The 22,644-nt window shown below is 33.0% G+C and overlaps 1 protein-coding gene across 4 annotated transcripts in view; it reads left to right on the forward strand.

The window, feature by feature from the left end:
* STXBP5 (syntaxin binding protein 5) overlaps window positions 1–22,644 on the forward strand; it is a 213,840-nt gene that overhangs the window by 13,953 nt on the left and 177,243 nt on the right. For all 4 annotated transcript variants that reach the window (XM_056818911.1, XM_056818912.1, XM_003340397.4 and 1 more), the window contains exons 3-4: window positions 12,503–12,584; window positions 15,299–15,399. In XM_056818911.1, the coding sequence (XP_056674889.1) occupies window positions 12,503–12,584; window positions 15,299–15,399 (183 nt within the window). The remainder of the gene's footprint in view (window positions 1–12,502; window positions 12,585–15,298; window positions 15,400–22,644) is intronic.

The raw sequence follows: 22,644 nt of genomic DNA on the forward strand, positions 1-22,644 counted from the left end.
CAGATTTTCATTCTCTTAAATCATGGAGTAATAGTTTTGTAATGAGATTGACCATTTGGTCATTGAAACTCATAGATTCTATTTTTTTTTTTAATCTTACGTTCTGCTTAAAATTTTTTTTGACAGAAGGGCAAGGACTAGGCAATTAGTGTTAAATGACACAGCTTGGAAGGATCTGAGGTCACATTTGAACCCAAGACATCGTGACAGTTTCAGAACTACCCTCTACCCACTGTACTACCTTGATATGCCTCTCACTCATAGATTCTAAAAGGTAGGGCATTCTGAGTTTTGAGTTCCTTTTTCCTCTTAGGAAAGTACTGGTCATTTGGATTCTGGAGGATCCAGAATAGGTGAGAAACAGGAACTTTTCTCAATAATTCTTATTTTTTCCTAGTATGAAATAGGTGGACACTTAACTTTGAAGTCATAGTTTTGGAAAGTGGGAAGACCTTCTCTAGTTTGGGGATTTAATTCCCTTCAACTGCTCCCCAAAGAGCAGAAAGCAAAGCTGCTTCCTATAAACATAATAGAGTAATAACTAATTGGCATAGAGTGGTCTTTTCATAAAGTTGCTTGGCCATGGGATTTTTTTGTGTGTAGAGGATGTCCTTTCTGGTAAGAGGACAAAGTTCTATTTTATTGAGCTTACAATTTTTCTTTGAGGTTTTACTATGAATGCTAACCTGGCTGAGCAGGTGGGGAGAATTTCTGTCAGGCAGCAAAATTTATAACACTCAAGAATATTTATCTTGACCTCTTTTTACAATATTGAATGTCTCCATCTCTGTACTTTCCTGTTTGAGACTGTTCTCTCTTGTTTCTTTCTAGCTGTGTGAACACTTGAGGCTATCCCAAAGCTTTGCCCTTGTCCCTTTTTTCTTCTCTTTTTATATTATCTCACTTGGTAATTTCATCAGCTCCTATGGATTCAATTATCATTTCTTCACACATTTTCCAATTTATTTATCCATTCTTAGTCTTTTTCCTCAGCTCCAGGCTCATATTATCTTATTTATTGTGGCTGAGTAACCCTCTTTGGTTTAATATTATTTTATTATTTTATTATTTTATCTGTATTCTTAAAGTATTTGATCACTAACATTGATTTTATGTGCTTTTCTCAATGTCTTGAAATTTGTTAAGTATGTCATCTTTTCCAACTTGGCCCCCCAAAAGAGTTTAAAAAATGTACATCTCTCTATTGAAAAATTAATGGGGAATGGAAACAGTGGCATTGGGAATTTGGAAGATTACGTAAAATGTACATGTTTGATGTGTTGGTTGTTTTGCTGAACTGTTTTTATTTTAAAATTTTTATCATAAGAAAGTTCATTGGGTAGTGCGTGATAAGGAACATATTTGAAAATGATTATGAAGGAACATAGCATAGTGGAACAAGTACTCTCTCTGGAGTTAGAGGTTTTGGGTTCAAATCCCACATACTTTGGAAATGAATATAAAAAAACAACATATCAGTGAAACAAGTATTCTTTCTGGAGTTAGAGGTGCTGGGTTCATATCCCCCATACTTGTATGACCCTGATCAAGTCACTTAACATTGCCTAGTTTCAGTTTCCTTATCTGTAAGATGAGGATGTGAGAAGATATTGCCTTTGAGGTCTCTTACAACTCCATATCTATTATTGTATTAATTTTGTTTTAATAAGAATATATTTAATGAGTTTCAGGTACTTTAAAAGTTTTTTGTATGGAAATTAAAGTTCATTGTTAATGTTATAACAAGTCATAAAGGAATGTCTTAAAATTAACTTTCTAGCAGTCAAGATGAAGTTGAATGTTATTTTCTTTACAAATAGATGGCAAAACTTATCATATGACATTTCTATGGCACAGCATAGTTCCAAATGATGCAGATTTTCAGAAGGAATAATTACCCTATTATATATTGAAGAAAGAAGGTGTAGTGGCCATTGTATAATTAATATAGGGATTAAATAGTTAAAGAACTTATCTAACTAACTATTGTTTAAATATATTTGATGAGGATTGTGCAAGATAGTTATGTGCATGTGTTAAATCACACAGTTTGATTATGCATGAATACCTGTATGCTTGGAAGAAATTTATTGATGATTTTGTCATTAATTGTTTGGAAAGATTTTTAAACACAAATTATTAGTGTTAGTAAACAAATTTCAAGGAAGGAGATATGAACCTTTCTTAACAATTCATAATTTTAGGTAAAGAATAGTTGTTTTGGGGGATTTTTTTTCTGTTCATATTAGTTTAAAAGGAGGCTTCATAGTATTGTATTAGGGTATTAGTACTGGTATATTGATGTGCTTGCTTTTCTTTTGTCTGCTTTCATATTATAATTGGGTATTATTTGCAACAGCTTTGTGATCATTTCTATTAATGTATTAATTTTAAATCCAAATACAGTTAAGATTTTTAAATCAGTTTTGTTAACCTTAATTTTATGAAATCATTACTTTTATGTCTTATTTTGTTTTAGAATTTTATTTCATAAATCTAGAATAAGCTTTTCAAGAGTGGATTCTTTGGGCATGTAAACCTTTTTAAAAAAAAAATTTGAATTTTAAACATCTATAAAAAACCTTCTCCCAACATCCTTCTTGTAGTACAACCTAGATTTAGGTATAATCTAAAAAGACTAAACTGGAATGATGCCATTTTAGAACATAGTCTGAATATGTTTCCATTAATTTTAGCAATAGATTCATAGCATATTGATTTTGAATAAACCCATACAAAAATTCCTTTTGAGAAAAAATTCACGTTTTTCACCCTGAGCAATTAATTTTGGTGCATATGTAAAAATTACTTTCATGGTGGCCTTTTTGCAAATATTTACCAAAATTGCAGTATCAGGTTGCCAGATATCTCATGAAATAATCTTCCTTGTGATTAGTATCACATTTATCTACAATTTCATTATTTTTTCCAGTAAGAATGTTTCTTGTAGTTAAGAACTTATAGTAAATATACTTTAAAAAAGAGTTTTAATAGTTTCCAACTACATTTTTTCCTGAAGACAGATAATATAGATGTATCCTGGGTAGTTTGATTCTGGTGCTAATGTTATTTACTACTTCCTTCCTTCAGTTTCATGTAAAATAGGATTAGTGCTTTGGGCAGTTACCTTTTAAAAATAATCTCATGAGAAGAATAGATATTGCTTTATCATTTTTGATAATTTGTTGTTTGGAAATAGATATGTCTCTGGAGCAACCTTTTAAAAAATTCTAAAATATTAAGTTCTATTATCTCTTACCCATTATTGGTCAGAACTCCTATAGTTCAGAGACTATATAATTAAAATTTTTTTTCTCTTTTTCAACTAGCAAAATTACTTGCTTGTATTGTAGTAGATGCTTAATAAATATTTGCTTGAATTGCACTTTTGAACAACTGTTGTAGGAAATATGCCAGATAGCCTCTAATGATTGATGAATTGCAGAAAGGCTATGAGTTTCTTGATTATTGAAAAATATGTGCATATCCAAGGTGATTATATTTATAAGGCACTTGAATGTAAAATGATGGTTGTTATAAAATTATTATTAAATAATTACCTTTTTTTTTGCTTTCTCTCATTACTAGTGGATTAATAATTCTTGTTTCCTGTCATTTCCTTTCCAAATATCTGGAGTTGAATGGTTTTTAAAGGAATTCTTGGTTAGGTTGTCTCTTGTAGAGAATTCTTTCCTCTCTTTAAAGTACATAATCTTTCCTTGTAATGGCAATGTCTGCTTTTTCATAGCAGTGCTCTGCCAAATCCAGTGGCATCAACTATCTTAGTATTTTTATGCTAAATAGCTTTCCTTTTAAGGTATTTTTTTCTTCCTTTCAAAAAGGGGGGGGGGAGGAAAGATATTTAGAGTTTCCTTTCATTTGTTAGAGTTTTCATAGTGTGATCTATTTTTTAAAATGTTAGTCTATCTAAGAGTGAAATTATCTTTATGTACTTTTGATAGAATCTGGCTATGTACTTTTTATAATTTCACAAAATCTTAGTGATGCCTCGTCATAGTATGGGGACAAACCTAGGTGACCACTGTACAACAAGTATAGTGCAAGCTCTCTGACAGGTTCTGTTGTTCTTTCTGGAAAGGCTTTGAACATGGCAACAGATTTGTTTTTGAGAACCAGTCAAATAAAATACAGACCTATAGGCTGTTCACTTGATGACTCTTTTGGCCATAGTTGCCCCTGAAACAAAGAAAAATAGAAAACACATAAAGTGCTGACAGATTCCCTTCTACTTCAGTAGTGACCATTGTAAAGGGGAATAAAAAGCAGCAGAGCATTCATAAATCAACATTGTTTTTAGACCTCAAATTAACTTTAATTTTGATGCTTTTAAGTGGCAGAACTTTGTCTATTGACCAAATGAATGTGCTGCCAGAGTTCCTGAGACGTATCAGTCTTGACATTCTTATTTTATTTTATTAAAAATTTTTTTTTTCTAAATCCCTTACCTTCTGTCTGGGAATCAATACTGTGTATTGGTTCCAAGGCAGAAGAGTGCTAAGGGCTAGGCAATGGGGGTTAAGTGACTTGCTCAGGGTCACACAGCTGGGAAGTGTCTGAGGCCACATTTGAACCCAGGACCTCCCATCTCTAGGCCTGGCTCTCAATTCACTGAGCTACCCAGCTGTCCCTTGACATTCTCATCTTAAAGAAAACTGGAAAAATTGAGGAAGGTTCAGGAAGATAAGGGAATAAATCACAAGAAACATTATTTCATGCCATTGCTACTAATCTAGTATCACAGTTCTGATAAATATTTGCAAAAATGTCACCATGAAAATAATTTTACACATGTAGCAACATTAATTGCTTAGACTAAAAAGGTAGAGAAATTTTTCAGACTTGATAAGACCCTCCAAATTAAGTTATAATTTCATGACATAAGTCCACAGATAGGAAAAGGTGATGATGCAGAAAAAAAAATTAAGAAAGCAAAGTTCAGGAGTAAGAAATGAGAGAAGCCATAAATCTGAAGACTACAGAGAATCCTTACACCTTAAACGAACATGAATACTTTTTTTTTTAGTAAAGTATTTATATTTGTAACAGTGTAGGGATTATTCATATGGATGAAATAAAGTCACTGACTGAAATTACACATTCACAGTTATTTCATTTGTGTAGCTCTAGATAAAACTCCTTTACTAATGCATATCAGCAAGTATTTTTTAACTTTCTGTTATCAAGACATTGGGAGATGTGATGTGCCTGGATTTAAATAACCAGTTCTAGTTAGAGTTTAGACTTGTACCCAAGGCTCCTCTTTTAATTCATCTCTTTTCTACAATGCCACATTATGTATATTAAATTGCTTTTTTAGCTTTGTTTACTTAACAGTAAATAATTCTAACTGATTTGTCAAGGCAAAGATAAGAATTGGTAAAAAAATAGGAAGAACAATAAAGATATGGCTCATTATTAAGATCTATTTAAACAGGCAATGAGAAATGGGATGAGAACATTTCTCTCTTTTCCAATGATATATCTTTCAGTGCTGTATCAGTAGCATTTAAGACTATTTGAAAGACATAGCAAGAGAAATAATCTTATGTCTTTCTGTTTGTAAAAAGTCTGGCAGTATATAAAATGGAGATGTATACCCACCAAAGCTATTCATTTTGAAAGAAGAGATTGAGAACAGAGCCTAACAGAATGATTCTGTATGGATAGTAAGAATCTCCAGATGTTCCTGCTTGTTGGTGATACCATGCTGACTATGTCAAATTTAGGACAATGCAGAGCCTCCTGGAAAAAGAGATATAATCACTCCTGAATTTGACCTGAAAGTATACACAGGAAAGACTGGGATGAAGAATGAATTCAGAAGGAAAATTTGTTGACTTGTCCATCAGAATATACATTTGGAACATACATTACAGATGGAATAGTTGAACCCAGAATAAAATGAGAGAACAAGCTAAATTGCTGTTAGGATATTTTACAAAACTTAATTGATAATTTTAGAATTCCTCCACTGGCCACAAATTTCCCATGAAAACAGTGGTCCTTTTTTTCTTAATACTTCTCCTGGAGATGATATGTCAGTAAGCCCTGAGACACTCCAATCTCTGAAAAACTAAAAATGAATAATCCACAGACAATACATGGCAGGTGTGTCTAGGCTGCTATATATGTGTATTAGAATTAATTATTTTTAAACTCTTACCTTCTATCTTAGTCTCAGTATTATTAGTTACAAAGCAGAAGAGTGGTAAGGGCTAGGCAATGGAGATTAAATGACTTGCCCCAGGTCACACAGTTAGGCAGCTTCTGAGACCAGATTTGAACCAGGTTCTCCTTTCCCTAGGCCTGGTTCACCATCCATTGGGCTGCCTAGTTGCCCCCATTTAGCATTAGTTTTAACAGTAGATTCATGGCAAATTGACTTCCAATAAATATATACAAAGGTTTTTCTTTTAGAGGAAGAATTTACATGCTTATAATTTTGAAAAAAAAAAGGTTTCATTAATTGCTGACTATACTTATATTTTCCTCAAGATAACTAATAAAGAGATGTCCTGGATAGTTTGGTTCTGTTGCTAAAGCTTTTTACAACTTCCTTCCATCAATTTTTCTCTGAAATAATGTTAGTTCTTTGGGAAATTGTCTAAGAATCATGAGATATATAAGTATGTTGCCTTTTTTTTATTAGTAATTTGTGTTTGGAAGTAGAAATAACTCTGGAAAAACTTCCTAATAATTAGAGCTATCAAAAAATGGAATTGGCTGCCTTAAGAAGTAGTATATTCCATCTTCAATAATAAAGTAGAGGAATTCCATGGGAACTGGAACAACCTCCAGGAAGTGATACAGAGCGAAAGGAGCAGAACCAGGAAAACATTGTACACAGAGACTGATACATTGTGGTACAATGGAATGTAATGGACATCTCCATTAGTGGCAATGCAGTGATCCTGAACAACTTGGAGGGATCTATGAGAAAAAACACTATTCATATTCAGAGGAAAAACTGTGGGAGTAGAAACACAGAAGAAAAACAACTGCTTGACTACATGGGTCTAAGAGATATTATTGGAGATGTAGACTCTAAATGAACATCCTAATGCAAAAACCAACAACATAGAAATGGGTTCTGAACAAGGACACATGTAATACCCAGTGGAATTGCACATTGGCTAAGGGAGGGGTGGGAGGAATAGAATATGATTTTTGTAATCAAGGAATGTAACCAAGGAATAATGTTTGAAATTGACCAAATAAAAATAAAAAAAAAGAAGTAATATATTCCATCTTTTTGAAGGCTAAGCAGCTTTTGGATGACCCTTGGTTGCAGATGTTGTGAAAAGGATTCTTGATCAAGTATGGATTGGATGTGGTTGCCTTTAAGTTCCTCTCTAACTTTTAGATTATATATCTCAGAGCAAGGTGGGTGGATCTTCTTAGAAATAAACTTCTCAGTAGGTTCCTAAATTGAAACTTTAACTTTTCCAGTTGGAAACAGGAAATAGGAGACTAATCCTGCAGCCATTACTTACTTTCTAAGACCTGGGAGAAAACAATATCTTGAAGGGAAAAGAAACCAATATTTTGGCAATCTATTTCTTGACAATATTTACCAGGAGTGACTTTTTTGTTGTGGTTGTTATGCTACCCATATCTGGTAGTGAGTGAAAGGGTTTGAGTATGTGAAAAGTTGTAGGTTATTTTGTTGTTGGAGAAAAGAAAGGATGTCTTCTCTACAAAGTTGGGTTTATTTAGGTGAGTAGATTTCAAGTCATATGTTGTTGCCCTCTATGTCACTGTTAATCATTTTTATGGAACCTAGAAGAATTATAAGACAGTAAATTTGTAATAAAACATTTCTGAAGCATTTAGTTTTTACCTTCAGTGTTATTTTCAGACATATTTAAAAAAAATTCTCAATGCTTTGTCAGAGCTGAAACATTCTGTACATTTACTTTGTATACATTGACAGGTAGCCACATCTTTCTGCTTGGCAAAGAGATTCAAGTATCTTCTGTCTAAGTTGCTTATGAGGTTTTTGGTGGAGTCTTTATTGTGATGATTTATAGCTATTAAATCTCTTTAAGAAGTGATGATATTTAGAGGCAATATTTTTAGAGTGAATTTTTAGCAAATACTTATTTGTTTTCTATTCTTCATAATATAAAGCTAGTTTTTTTCTAATGAGTGCAATTATCTCCTCACTTTTGTCGTATTCTTAACATGGAGACAGTGAATTTGTACTTTAAATATGTTTATTTCCTAGGTAATTGTACATATTTTATACATTTAAAAACACTCTCAGATTAATGTATACATACATTTCACTAGACTGCCAAATGGGTCCATAACATTCCTGAATTAATAGATGGTCTGTCTGTACATAGCTTATTTGTAAATGATGTCAATATTAGTAGCCTGTCTTTTCTTATCTCTTGAGATATATAGCCAGTTTCATTTTTTTCCTTCTATGATATTGGATGTTGCTTGCCATTCCCTACCTACTTCCTATACTCATTTTAGAAGAAATATTTACAATATATTCATGAAACTTTTCAGTTTATAAAAAAACCTTTCTCCTTTTTAATTTCAAAATACTAAAGGGTAGAAACCAATATTTATTAAACACCTACTTTGTATCAGGTGCTGTGATAAATACTTTAAAAATGCCTCATTTAATTCATATAACAATTGTGAGGGAGTTATATTTTCTAATAATCTATGGTCATCCATTTTTCTGTCTACTTTTTGCATTAAAATTACTTAATATCAAGGTATATGTTGACTTTGGATAATTTTTGTATTAAAATTTTCACAGACTAGGATGTATGTATACTCTATGAAGGTTATTTAAAATTCTCGCTAAAGGGGAAACTGAATATAAATACTTCATTATTAAGCAACCATGGAATTTAGTATTTTGTAACTTTCTACACTGTATTTATTAGAGTCTGATCCTAAGCATTATTAAGTTTTCTACATAAATCACAAACCATCATTATTTTTAGATGTAATATTCATTCATTGAAACTTCTGACTCCATTTAAGTTTTTGTAGAGTTGATTTCTCCAGACCCTCCCCCCCTAACTAAACCAATAAACCATATTAAATGGAAAGAAGCATAATTAAGAGTTAAATTTCTAATATATTTATGATTATCTTGACTATTAAGGTAAAATGCCTAAACTTAGTTTTTCTTAAGTTATAACTCTTATGTCTTTTATAAGTAGCACTAATGGGGTAGTTAGGTAGCTCAGTGGGTGAAGAGCCAGGCCTAGAAAGGAGGTCCTTGATTGAAATCTGGCCTCAGACACTTCCTGTCTGTGTGATCATGGGCAAGTCACATAATCCCATTTGGCTTTGCCTTTACTGTTTTTCTGCTTTGGAACGAATATACAATATTGATCCTAAGTTAGAAGGTAAGAGTTTGAAACAAATAAAATAAATATTACTAAGTTTAAGCTCCACAGAGTTAAACAACATTTTAAACCCTTTAATATGTAGACAGCATACTCAAAAGGACTAACTGATTTGTTCATAAGGATAATAAAGTTAGGACTGGTTTAATAGTCTAAACTCTTAATTTTCTTTTTTATGAATATAATTGAATATACCATTCCTTGCCTTTTTCCCCTTTAGTTTGGATGCATTTTGTTTGTTTAAGGAACTCAAAGGTAACTCTTTTGTAACTTAGATTTTTAGATTGTTACCTGAGGCCCTGAGATGTTTAGTGCTGGCCCATGATCACAGGGTTGCACAAAATCAGAGGGGAAGACTTTGGTCTAATGCATAGTGTGCTAGACTTGATTTGGGAAGATTTGGGTATAGATCCAGCCTCTGTCACTTAGTAACTGTGTGCCCATGGACAATTTATGTGCCCATGGACATAATATCTCCTTGCTTTGGGTTTCTCATATATAGAATAAAGGATTTGGACTAAGTGTAAGATGCATTCCATTTCTAATTAATCATAAATCATCATTACTTTTACATGTACATATTCATTCCCTGATATTTCTGACTCCATTTAAGTTTTTGTAGTTTGATTTCTCTTGACCCTCTTTCTTCAACTAGGCTGATAAACCATGTTAAAGGAAAATAAGCCTAAAAAAATGAACTTGTGCCTTAAACATATGCTGGTTTAGAAGGGAAGATATTTTATTTAGGAAGTAAAGTAGTTTCCATTTTTAATGAGTTTAGTCTGAAAGTTTTTGAATTGCAGCTCTGTAATTAGTCATTTGATATACCTTTTTTAGCAGCGTTTTCCTCTTCTGGCAGAAACCTTCACAGAAAGATAGTTCTTTTTTATGTAGTTATGTATAACATGATTTTTACTGTTTAACAAGCCTTTTTTTTTCTGATTACACTGGAGGAATACACTGATTACACTGGAGGAATAAGTACAAATGTTCTTAAATTCCTCTTTATACCTGTAGTTCATCTATCTAACAATGTGAATATGACTAAGGCTCAGAGATATAAACAAGAATTAATACTTAGAAGAAGAATAAAGTAATGGGGACACAACTGAGAGGAATCAAGGAGTATCTAAAAAACCAAGATCCTAAATCAATTAATCTGGAGCATTTTTTTTTTTGGTAAATACAGGTATACATTCCACATCCTGACTCTCCTTTGTAGTTTTGCTATATCATGGGTCAGTTTTTTTTTTTTTTTGAATTTTAATATGTGAAGGCCAGCAGACAACACAGAAAAAGTTTAGAAACTCAGAAATGCATAATATATTGTATTATATCAACATATTTTACAATTTAATATTGTAAATATACAATATAATATTATAAATATACACTATTTTAAGTTAAAATAAGTAAAAAGTTAACATTTGCAAAAGGAATGTGGAAAGCTAGTAGACAACACACAGACTAGAAATGTTAATATCGACCTTCATATAGTCCATGACCAAATATTTAACCCAACTTTTACAATTAGGTACTATAAGTATCCCATAAAAGAAAAAAAAAATTCAGAATTCTTTTCTGGTGGGAAGGGAGGTTCAAAAATTTTGCTTTGAAGCAGATAGCAAATAATCCATACCTGTTCATCCTGGGAGATTCACTCCCACCCAGAAATGGAAAGTGGCACTTTTACCCTCTACTTATTGCCTAGGAGTACAGAGCATAACTTTTGAGAAGTGTATATATACTGTAGCCTAGCCAATCTGCTAATCTATGAGGCAGACTGTGGAATATTTGGGGGTGGGGTGGGATTTTACCTGCAAAGCTTCTTTAGGCCCCAAAGTCATTGGTTATAACTAATTTAAGAGGCTATAAAACCCAACTAGACCATTGGCAGGAGGAAGTAAAATGGGAGGTTATTGAGCAGTCAGTAATGAGTTACTGTAATTGTGTTCTAGACAAGCCCTGTGTTAGGAAGGGTGTATATAAAGTGACAAATGAATCAAATGTTATTTTTAAAAGTTTTGCTAGAAATAATTAATTTTGAAAATGGTTTCAAATCTATTAATGTTTAAAGTTGTTTAGGCTTGATTTGAAGAAAATTTTATTAACAATTAGATCTAACCAAAATGTAACCAACTCTTTTGGGAGGTAGGAGGCTTCTCTTCATTGAAAACCTTCAAACAAATATTAGATAATTACTTATAAAAAGCCACCTTGTTCACTTTAGACTGTGAACTGTCTTGTGAATGACATATTTAACCCACATAGAGAAGGAAGTGATGAAGAGCTCTCCAATCAATTTAAATTTACAAGGCATGGCTCTTTGAAGGGCACTTTCCCATGGAGGGTGAATGGGCCTGCTGGCATCTTGCTTGGAGGACACAAACAACTTCTGGTTGGTTTTCTATAATGGTGAGTAAGTTACTGCCTCTAAGATAATTATCTGGTAATTGGATGACAGGAAGTACTCTAAATAGATCAAAAATGAGCCTACCTCCCATTGATTATCTGACCCCTGGAAGGCTTGCCTCCTTTTCCCAAATTTATTACAATTTTGAAGTTTGAATATACTATATACTGGGAAGGTGCTAAAAGTAACCTGATGCCTAAAGTCAAAGGAAAATATTCAAATAATTTAAAATACTCTATTCATGTTCTAAAGATTAGTGTATATTAACCGATTTATAAATTATCAGAGTACTTAATAATTTCTTTTTATTGTTTAGTTGTTTCAGCTGTGTCCAACTCTTCATGACCCCATTTGAGTTTTCTTGGCAAAGATACTGGAGTAGTTTGCCATTTCCTACTTCAGCTCATTTTAATGAGGAAATTGAGGCAACAGGGTTATATAGCTAGTGAGTATTGGAGGCCAAATTTGAACTTGGGTCTTTTATGACTGCAGGTTTGGCACTCTATTGTTCATCTTAGTTGCCTTTTGATTCATTAATAAAATAAAATTTACTGATTAGTTGAATATACAACAGTCATAAAAATCTTAGACTATTGTATAAACAAGTAATTAAAATATGTATCTCAGACTATTTTGTACATCTTTTATCATCTTCTCAACCAAAATTCCTTAATAGAATTAATCATAGATTTGGTCGACCAGGAGTAGAATGTTATTGCCAACATGACAGTGGTGCTGCAGTAATCCAGCTCCAGTTCCTGATTAATGAGGTTAGTGAATTACTTTAATCTCAGAGTTTTATAGGAATCACTGACATATCATGTTTTTCTTCTGGTTTTTAGATTGTGGAGAATAACCAAAAATATATTTGCCATTTTTTTTTCAGTTTTAAGATCATAAATTAAGAGATTGATGGGATTTAAGAAATTATCTAGTTCAAACCTTGCTTTTTGCTGAAGCCTAAGAAGCTTATGACTGACTTTCTTAAGTTTAAACAGTTGTTAAGGAGACAAAACTGGGATTCAAGCCTAGGTTCTCTGCTTTCAAATCCAACGCACTTGCCTTTACATTATGCTTTCTGAAAATGGCCTTCATTATGTCATTCTTCAGTAATTCAACCTGGTCCAATTCTTCTTGACCCCATGGGGCCACAACTATCCTTGGGATTTTCAAATTTAGTTCTAGTGATAATAAAATTTAGTAACTATTGATTGTTTCATATCTTTTAATAAATTCTTTCAGATATTCTCTTACAACAGTTAACAATGTAGAAATATGTTTTGCATGATAATACATGTATGACCCAGAACAAATTGCTTACCATTTTCCTAGTGGGGGGAGGGGAGGGAGTCAGGGAGACAATTTGGATCTTACAGCTTCAGAAAATATATGTGGAAAATTTTTATTACCTGTAATTTGGAAAATAAAATATCTTGAAAAACCTTACCTTCCAAATAAAATAAATTCCTTCAAAGCATGGACAGAAACAGAATAGAAAACTGGATAAAGATAAATACTTTTCCTAGAAATAGTGACTTGATTTTGAAGCTGAAGTCACCTTGTAAAATCCAAAAAGGAATTTGCATGCAGCAGAGCTGTATTTTTGCCATTATCTCCCAGAGTGAAATTCAGCAAATTAGACTGTCTTGGTATTGGTTTCCTCATCCACTAAATGAGAGCATTAGACAAAAATCCGTAATAGTCACTGACATTTATGTAGCTCCTTAAAAGTTTTCAAAGTGCTTCAAACACATTTTAACTTTTGATATTTATAATAATCCAATGGTACAGGTACTACAGGTATTATTATCTTCCTCTTACAGCTGAATAAACTGAAACTGAGAAGTGACTCATCTGTGATTATAATAGCTAGTAAGAGTTAGGATTTGAACTCTATTCTTTCTTGACTACAAGTGTATTATAATATCTATCATAGATAACCTTTTAGGTCCTATTCTGATATTTTATGAATCTATATGGCTTGAGATTTGTGTAAATAACAAAAGGCACCATAAAAATATTTTGTAAATAGCATCTCTGAAAATAAGTAAAGATGTAGCTGTCTATAAAATTTTAAATGACTAGGAAAAATTCTTTTATCAGTCAAGGAAGGAGGTTTCTTTTTCCCTATCCCCAGTTTGCCTTTATTGGAAAGATCTAGTGATACTTTATTTTGAGGGAAGAATAGCTTGAAGAGGAAGGTGGAGAGACTGCTGCAGTAGCAGAGGGACTTCAGGCCCTTCAGAAGTATCATTGGCAAATAGATCTAGAAAAAGAAGCATCAGGGTGGCACAGTAGGGAGAGCACTGGACTTGGAATCCAAAAGCCCCAAGTTCAAATATGTGTAGCCTTAAATATTTACTAACTCTCTGACCATGAGCAATTCACTTAACCTGTCTGCTGTAATGTGATACAATCCAAAGACCACTATGGAGTGCAATTCTTGCTTGACGAAATACATTGCTTTTGGGCAGCCCCAGTGATATCCACTAATGTTATGAGTTTGCCAGGCATGTGACATATGTCGGAAGTTCAATCAAGGTCATTTCAATTGCCAAGCAAAGGGAGACCATTAGCATACATACCCTTCCAATTTTTGCAAATAGACCACATTAACATGCCAAGTGACAGGGGATACAAGTATGCTTTAGTGATTGTAGATTGACTCACATGCTATACAGAGGCATATCCGGCTAAAAAGGACAATACAGCCCTGGTAGTGAGAACACTGTTAAAAGAAATAATTCCTAGGTATGGCATTCCAGACATGTCTGCTTCAGTAACTTTGTATGCAAAAAAATTAAAATATTTGTGTGGTGCTTATCAAGCCTTAAAGAGGTATTGAAATGATAGATGTTATTAAGTAGGTAGTGGCAATTAGTCAAGGTGATGGTAGGTGGTAATTTGGAATCGAGCTATTTTTCTTTTATAAACTACATCATGGTGCCAGGAAGTTGCCTGCTTCAGGTAAAAATTTTTTGAAACTACCTTTGGTTATTTGACGTTTCTTTTATCCTTTTCTCTTTTGGTCTGCTTATTATGACAGTTGCTCTAAATTAAACTTTAAAAGTTATTACAATTTGTGTCAATATCCATTTTAATTAAAAAAAAACTTGTTTCATATATGGTTTTGTTTTCTTCTGATCTCCATTATATGACATTCCTGCCCCCTTAATGAGATTACTGCTGCTATTTTCTGCTATGTTGTCCAAAATGTTAATCAAAAGTGATCAATTAATTCTTATTATGAACTCTCACAATATGTGCTTGTATATCTAGTAGAACATCTGAGAATCTCAATTGGATACTAGTTTTAAGATATTTCATTTTAATACCTGAAATTATACTTGTCTTACATTTTGATTAGAGAAGGGCTTCCCAAATCAGAGAAAAACTTTGAACTACAGGAGACATTTTTTGATAGATGCCTAATGATGTTTAATATTTTCATGTAATATGTAATATAATTTGTATTATATTAAAGGGAGCTCTTGTGAGTGCCTTGGCTGATGACACCTTACATTTGTGGAATTTACGTCAGAAGAGACCTGCCATATTGCATTCACTGAAATTTAGCAGAGAAAGGTGAGAATTACATCAGTTGTATGACATAGGAAATCTTTGTTATCCATATCTCTATATTTGCTTATTCTTTTTCTTTTTTCCCTTTTTAAAAAATTATGCCAATATTTTATAAAAGCACAATTCACCTGTGTTATGCCTTTTGATTCTTATAAACTAAAGGTCTTTTATATCAAGAATACTTAATAATTTTTTAAGAGATGAAGCTCAAAGAAGGTGGCCTAAGGTCGTACAGCAGGTTAGTGAAAGGGAATGAGAACTCTGCTTCTCCTCTTGCTGAGGTTAGGACCCTTTGGACTAGATCATATTGCTTTCATAAATAAAGTCTCTAAAGATCTAGAAGGCACCTTATAAAGTATAGTTTACTAAAGTTTCAAAACAATACCAGGCTCTGGCCTCTGGTTTTATTCCTTGTGATACAAAAGAAGATTAAAAATGTTTTTTGATTATTCTATAGTTTTGATAATTTAATTATTTCAAAAGCAGTTCAGGGATTCTTACTTAACCTGGGTCTATGAACTTTATTTTTATTTTAAAATTTTGATAATACAGTATTTTATAGTCTTATGTATTTTATCATATATTTAAAAATGTTTGTCTGAGGAATCCATAACAAAAGATAAAAACATTAGATTTAGTCTAATCATCTCATTTTGCATTTGAGGAAACTGAACCTGAAGATGTAGAGTGACTTTCAAAGGAGTGACAGTAGGGGTCTAAATCATAGGCCTGTTGCTCTACAATTAGTGTTTTTTGCTCCCTCAGTGCTAATTTATTAGCTCTTGATTCCCCTCTCCTCATCTTAGTTCATTCAGTCATATAATCTGAATTTTTAAAGTCACATTAATCTAGATGTATATAAGTGCTTTATTAAGCCTACACAAATTCAGCTAAAAGATGTATATCTATTATGTTATGTGAGCATAGACATTAGAGTCATGAAATTCTATTTCACTCTTTGTCTCCTCACAGTCATCAGTCATTCTTTATTTTTCACCCAGATGTTACTTGGTTCTCTCTTCTACATATCCTGTCTCATTTGATTACTGCAGTTTGTTTAGTTTTGTGGGGGAAGTCTGAATTGAATCCTTTTCATTTTCTTACTTTGACTTTGGTACATTTTTAGGTTAGAGTGGTAGATTTAGTCTATCTGGAGTTATACTGACACTGCATTCTTGTGGTTACTTTTAGAACTATTTCTTCATTAATTTCATTTATGGAGATGTTTAGTAATACTTAAGTCATTTTCTAAGAATTTTTTAGTTTGCCCAATAACCTTAAGATGACATTTAAAAATTTTATCATTAGCATGACAGTCAGTAGAATCTATTCATGTGGTGAGGAGTCTCTTCTATGTTGAGTTTTGATGAATTTTATGTCTAGGTCTTTATTTTTAGAATAGGTCTTAATTATTTGTGGCAAATGGTTATTTTCTTACAATTTTGCTTAAATTCAGGATTATAAATAAGCAAAATTATCAAAAGAATGAAACAAATATTTTGTAAAATTTGCATTTTTACTAGCTGCCTTTCATAATGAAAATGAAGACATTTATTGACAGATGTTTGAAAAAGAATGTACAAGAGAGTTACCATCACTAAGGTGATTGTTTATAGAGTCTACACCCCCAATCATATCCCCATCGAACCATGTGATCAAGGAGTTGTTTTTCTCCTGTGTTTCTACTCCCACAGTTCTTTCTCTGGATGTGGATAGCATTCTTTCTCATAAGTTCCTCAATATTATCCTGGATCGCTGCATTGCTTCTAGTATAGAATACTATTACATTCTATTGTGCCACAGTGTATACATTTCTGTGTATAAAGTTCCCTGTTTCTACTCCTTTCACTCTGCATGAATTCGTGGAGGTGTTCCAATTCACATGGAATTCCTGGGATTCATTATTCCTTCCAGCACAATAGTATTTTATCACCAAGAGATACCACAATATGTTCAGCCATTTCCCAAATGAAGGGCATCGCCTCATTTTTCAATTTTTTTTTGCCACCACAAAGAGTGAGGCTATAAATATTTTGTATAAGTCTTTTTCCTTATGATCTCTTTGGGATATAAACCCAGCAGTGGTATGGCTGTATCAAAGGGCAGGCAGTCTTTTAAAGCAGTTTGGGCACATTTCCAAATTGCCTTCTAGAATGGTTGGATCCATTTATAACTCCACCAGCAATGCATTAATGTCTGAATTTTGCCACATCCCCTCCACCATTTATTACTTTCCTTTGCTGTCATATTAGCCAATTTCCTAGGTGTGAGGTGGTACCTTAGAGTTGTTTTGATTAGCTTTTCTTTAATTATAAGAAATTTAGAACACTTTTTATATGCTTATTGATAATTTTGATTTCTTTATTTGAAATTGCCTATTCATGTCCCTTGCCCATTTATCAATTGGGTAATAACTTGCATTTTTTTATAATTGATTTAGCTCCTTATCAATTTGAATATAGACCTTTGTCAGAGTTTTTTGTTATAAATATTTTTTCCTAATTTGTTTCTTCGTTTCTAATTTTGAATGCATTGGTTTTGTTTGTACAAAACCTTTTTAATTTAATGTAATGACAATTATTTATTTTACATTTTGTAATCTCTATCTCTTGCTTAGTCTTAAAATATTGTCTTTCCCATGGATCTGACAGGTACACTATTCTATATTCACCTCATTTACAGTTTCCTTCTTTATATTTGGTGTTTACCCATTCAGAATTTATCTTGGTATAGGATGTAAGATGTTGATCTAAACCTAATCTGTCTCTGTTTTTGATCTGCATGGCTTTGGAATCAATGCCATATTTTTGTTATGAAAGGAATTTGGTAGAACTCCTTATTTTCTTATTTTGTCAAATAGTTTGTGTAGTATTGGGGTTAGTTCTTTAAATGTTCGATAGAATTCACTTGTGATTTGTTAATATATGCACTCAGGGATCTGAATACTGCTTTGGCTGCAACGCATACATTTTGATATGATGTCTCCTCATTTTCATTGTCTTCAATGAAATTCTTAATTATTTCTATGAGTTGTCCTTTAACCAACCAATTTGGGAGAATCACATTATTTAATTTCCAATTAACTTTTGATTGGCTCTCCATGTACATTTACTAATTATTATTTTATTGCATTATGATCTGAAAAGGTTGCATTTATTATTTATTCTTTTTTTGCATTTGTTTGCCATGTTTTTATGCCTTAGTAGATTGTCAGTCTTTGTGAATGTACCATGTACTGCTGAAAAGAAGGTGTATTCCTTTTTGTCCCTATTTATTTTTCTCCACATATCTATTAACTCTAAATTTTCAAAGATTTCATTTACATCTCTTACTTCTTTCTTATTTATTTTTTGTTTTGATTTATCTAGGTCTGATAGAGGAAGGTTCAGGTCTCCCACTAGTATAGTCCTTAAGTTCCAATAGTTTCTCCTTTAAAAATTTCAATGCCATACCATTTGGTGCATATATGTTGGGTACTAATATTTCCTTATTGTCTGTGTCGCTTTTTATCAGGATGTAATTCTCTTTTAATCATATCTAGTTTTACTTTGGCTTTGTTAGATATCATGAGTGTGAATCCTGCTTTCTTTTCCTCAGTTGATGCTTAATAGATTTTGTTCCAGTCTCTTACCTTTACTCTGTGTTTCTAATCCTGATGTCTTCCTTTGAGTAGAGTAAAACTAAACCTTCACTTCTGTATTCTTGCATTTTTTTCCTCTTCCTTAATTGTAATAGGTAGCCTTTTTCATATCCCATCACCACTTTATAATGTGTTGTGACTGAAAAATCTTCCAGTAAATGTTCTTTCTTGTGCATTGTAAACAAATTGAGTGAGAAGCTCTTGGGGCTATAAGGATCCTTTATATATACCTTCAAATAAGCTACCTATTTCCATACCACATTATAAGTTGATACTCTTTTTTTTCTATTACCTTCAAAGTTTCCTTTATAATAACAATTTTTACATAGTGCTTCATGGTTTACAAAACACTTATTACCTTCAAAGTTTCCTTTATAATAACAATTTTTACATAGTGCTTCATGGTTTACAAAACACTTTCCTCACATCAACCCTAGGGATACTATAAGTTTTATTATCTTTATTTCACAGATGAGGAAATTGAGGCTCAGGGGGGTTAAATAATTTTCTAGTAATCACACAGCTATCTAGGTAGCATGAGGGAGTATTTAAACCCAAGGCTCTCTGGGCTCTATGTCCAGTGTGTTTTCACTAATGCCATGCTGTCTCTTTCTAGATAATCTAAATTATTTCATTGCAGTAATATTGAGAACCTACAGATGTGGATTTATACCCTAAGATAAATCAGACTGATTTTAGTGAAGATAGAGAGAAAAGGGGGGAGACAAGGAAGAAGGTTACAATTTGTACCTGTATCTATATTCTTCATGACATTTTTACACTTTTTCTCTGGAACTTATAATGGCAATATTTCATTCATTTAATTTCTTTTTTTTTAAACATTATTTTATTTGGTCATTTTCATACATTGTTCATTGGAAACAGATCATTTTCTTTTCCTCCCCCAAAACCCCCCTCCACCCCTTCCCTAGCCGACCCGTGATTCGTCTGGGTATCACATGTGTCCTTGCTCTTAACCCATTTCCTTGTTGTTGGTATTTGCATTAGGGCGCTCATTTAGCGTCTCTCCTCGATCATGTCCCCTCGACCTCTGTAGTCAAGCAGTTGCTTTTCCTCGGTGTTTTTACTCCCTCAGTTTGTCCTCTGCTTGAGGATAGTTGTTTGTTTTTTTTTTCTCGTAGATCGCTGCAGGTTGTTCAGGGACATTGTAAAGTCATTACTGGAGAAGTCTATTACGTTCTCTTGTACCACAATGTGTCAGTCTCTGTGTACAATGTTCTCCTGGTTCTGCTCCTCTCACTCTGCATTACTTCCTGGAGGTTGTTCCAGTCTCCATGGAATTCCTACACTTTATTATTCCTTTGAGCACAATAGTATTCCATCACCAACATATACCACAATTTATTCAGCCATTCCCCAATTGAAGGGCATCCCCTCATTTTCCAATTTTTGGCAACCACAAAGAGCGCAGCTATGAATATTCTTGCACAAGTCTTTTTCCTTATTATCTCTTTGGGGTACAAACCCAGAAGTGCTACGGCTGGATCAAAGGGCAGACAGTCTTTTATCACCCTTTGGGCATAGTTCCAAATTGCCCTCCAGAATGGTTGGATGAATTCACAACTCCACCAGCAATGCATTAATGTCCCTACTTTGCCACATCCCCTTCAGCATTCATTACTTTCGTTTGCTGTCATGTTGAGCACTCTGCTAGGTGTGAGGTGATACCTCAAAGTTGTTTTGATTTGCATCTCTCTGATTATAAGAGATCTAGAACACTTTTTCATGTGCTTATTGATAGTCTTGATTTCTTTAACTGAAAATTGCCTATTCATGTCCCTTGCCCATTTTTCAATTGGAGAATGGCTTGATTTTTTGTACAACTGGTTTAGCTCTTTATAGAGTTGAGTAATTAGACTTTTGTCAGAGTTTTTTGTTATGAAGATTGTTTCCCAATTTGTTACTTTCCTTCTAATTTTAGTTACATTGGTTTTGTTTGTACAAAAACTTTTTAATTTGATGTAGTCAAAATTATTTCTTTGGCATTTTGTGACTCTTTTTAAGTCTTGCTTGGTTTTAAAATCTTTCCCTTCCCAAAGTTCTGACATGTATACTATTCTGTGTTCACCTAATTTGCTTATAGTTTCCTTCTTTATATTCAAGTCATTCGTCCATTCTGAGTTTATCTTGGTATAGGGTGTGAGGTGTTGATCCAAACCTAATCTCTCCCACAGCGTCTTCCAATTTTCCCATCAGTTTTTATCAAATACAGGATTTTTGTCCCAAAAGCTGGGGTCTTTGGGTTTGTCAAAGACTGTCTTACTGAGGTCATTTACCCCAAGTTTATTCTACTGATCCTTTCTGTCTCTTAGCCAGTACCAAATTGTTTTGATGACCGCTGCTTTGTAATATGGTTTGAGATCTGGGACTGCAAAGCTACCTTCCTTTGTATTTTTTTTTTCATTATTTCCCTGGATATCCTTGATCCTTTATTCTTCCAAATGAACTTTGTTGTGGTTTTCTCTAATTCAGTAAAATAGTTTTTTGGTAGTTCAATTGGTATGGCACTAAATAGATAGATAAGTTTGGGTAGGATTGTCATTTTTATTATGTTAGCTTGTCCCACCCATGAGCAATCAATGTTTTTCCAATTGTTTAGATCTAGTTTTAATTGTGTGGAGAGTGTTTTGTAGTTGTGTTCATATAGTTCCTGTGTTTGTCTCGGCAGATTGATTCCTAAGTATTTTATATTGTCTCAGGTGACTTTAAATGGAATTTCTCTTTCTAATTCTTGCTGCTGAACTGGGTTGGAGATATATAGAAATGCTGATGACTTATGTGGGTTTATTTTGTATTCGGCAAGTTTGCAAAAGTTGTTGATTATTTCGATTAGCTTTTTGGTTGATTCCCTGGGATTCTTTAAGTAAATCATCATATCATCAGCAAAGAGTGATAGCTTGGTCTCTTCATTGCCAATTTTAATACCTTCAATTTCTTTTTCTTCTCTAATTGCTACTGCTAATGTTTTTAGTACAATATTAAATAATAAGGGTGATAATGGGCATCCTTGTTTGACTCCTGATCTTATTGGGAAGGATTTTTTCCCCATTGCAGATGATGTTTGCTGATGGTTTTAGGTATATACTGTTTATTATTTTTAGGAAAGGCCCTTCTATTCCTATACTTTCTAGTGTTTTCAATAGGTATGGGTATTATATTTTGTCAAAGGCTTTTTCTGCATCTATTGAAATAATCATGTGATTTTTGTCGGTTTGCTTGTTTATATGGTCAATTATGTGGATGGTTTTCCTAATATTGAACTATCCTTGCATTCCTGGAATGAATCCTACCTGATCGTAGTGGATAACCCTTGTGATGACTTGCTGGAGTCTTTTTGCTAGTATAAGATTTTTGCATCTATATTCATTAAGGAGATTTACCTATAGTTTTCTTTCTCTGTTTTTACCCTTCCTGGCTTTGGGATCAGTACCATCTTTGTGTCGTAAAAAGAATTTGATAGAACCCCTTCTTGGCTTATTCTGTCAAATAGTTTGTATAATATTGGGGTTAGCTGTTCTTTGAATGTTTGATAGAATTCATTTGTGAATCCATCTGGAACTGGGGATTTTTTCTTAGGGAGTTCTTTG

Source organism: Monodelphis domestica, chromosome 2 (genome assembly GCF_027887165.1).
Source record: "Monodelphis domestica isolate mMonDom1 chromosome 2, mMonDom1.pri, whole genome shotgun sequence".
In the NCBI taxonomy this organism is placed as follows: domain Eukaryota; kingdom Metazoa; phylum Chordata; class Mammalia; order Didelphimorphia; family Didelphidae; genus Monodelphis; species Monodelphis domestica.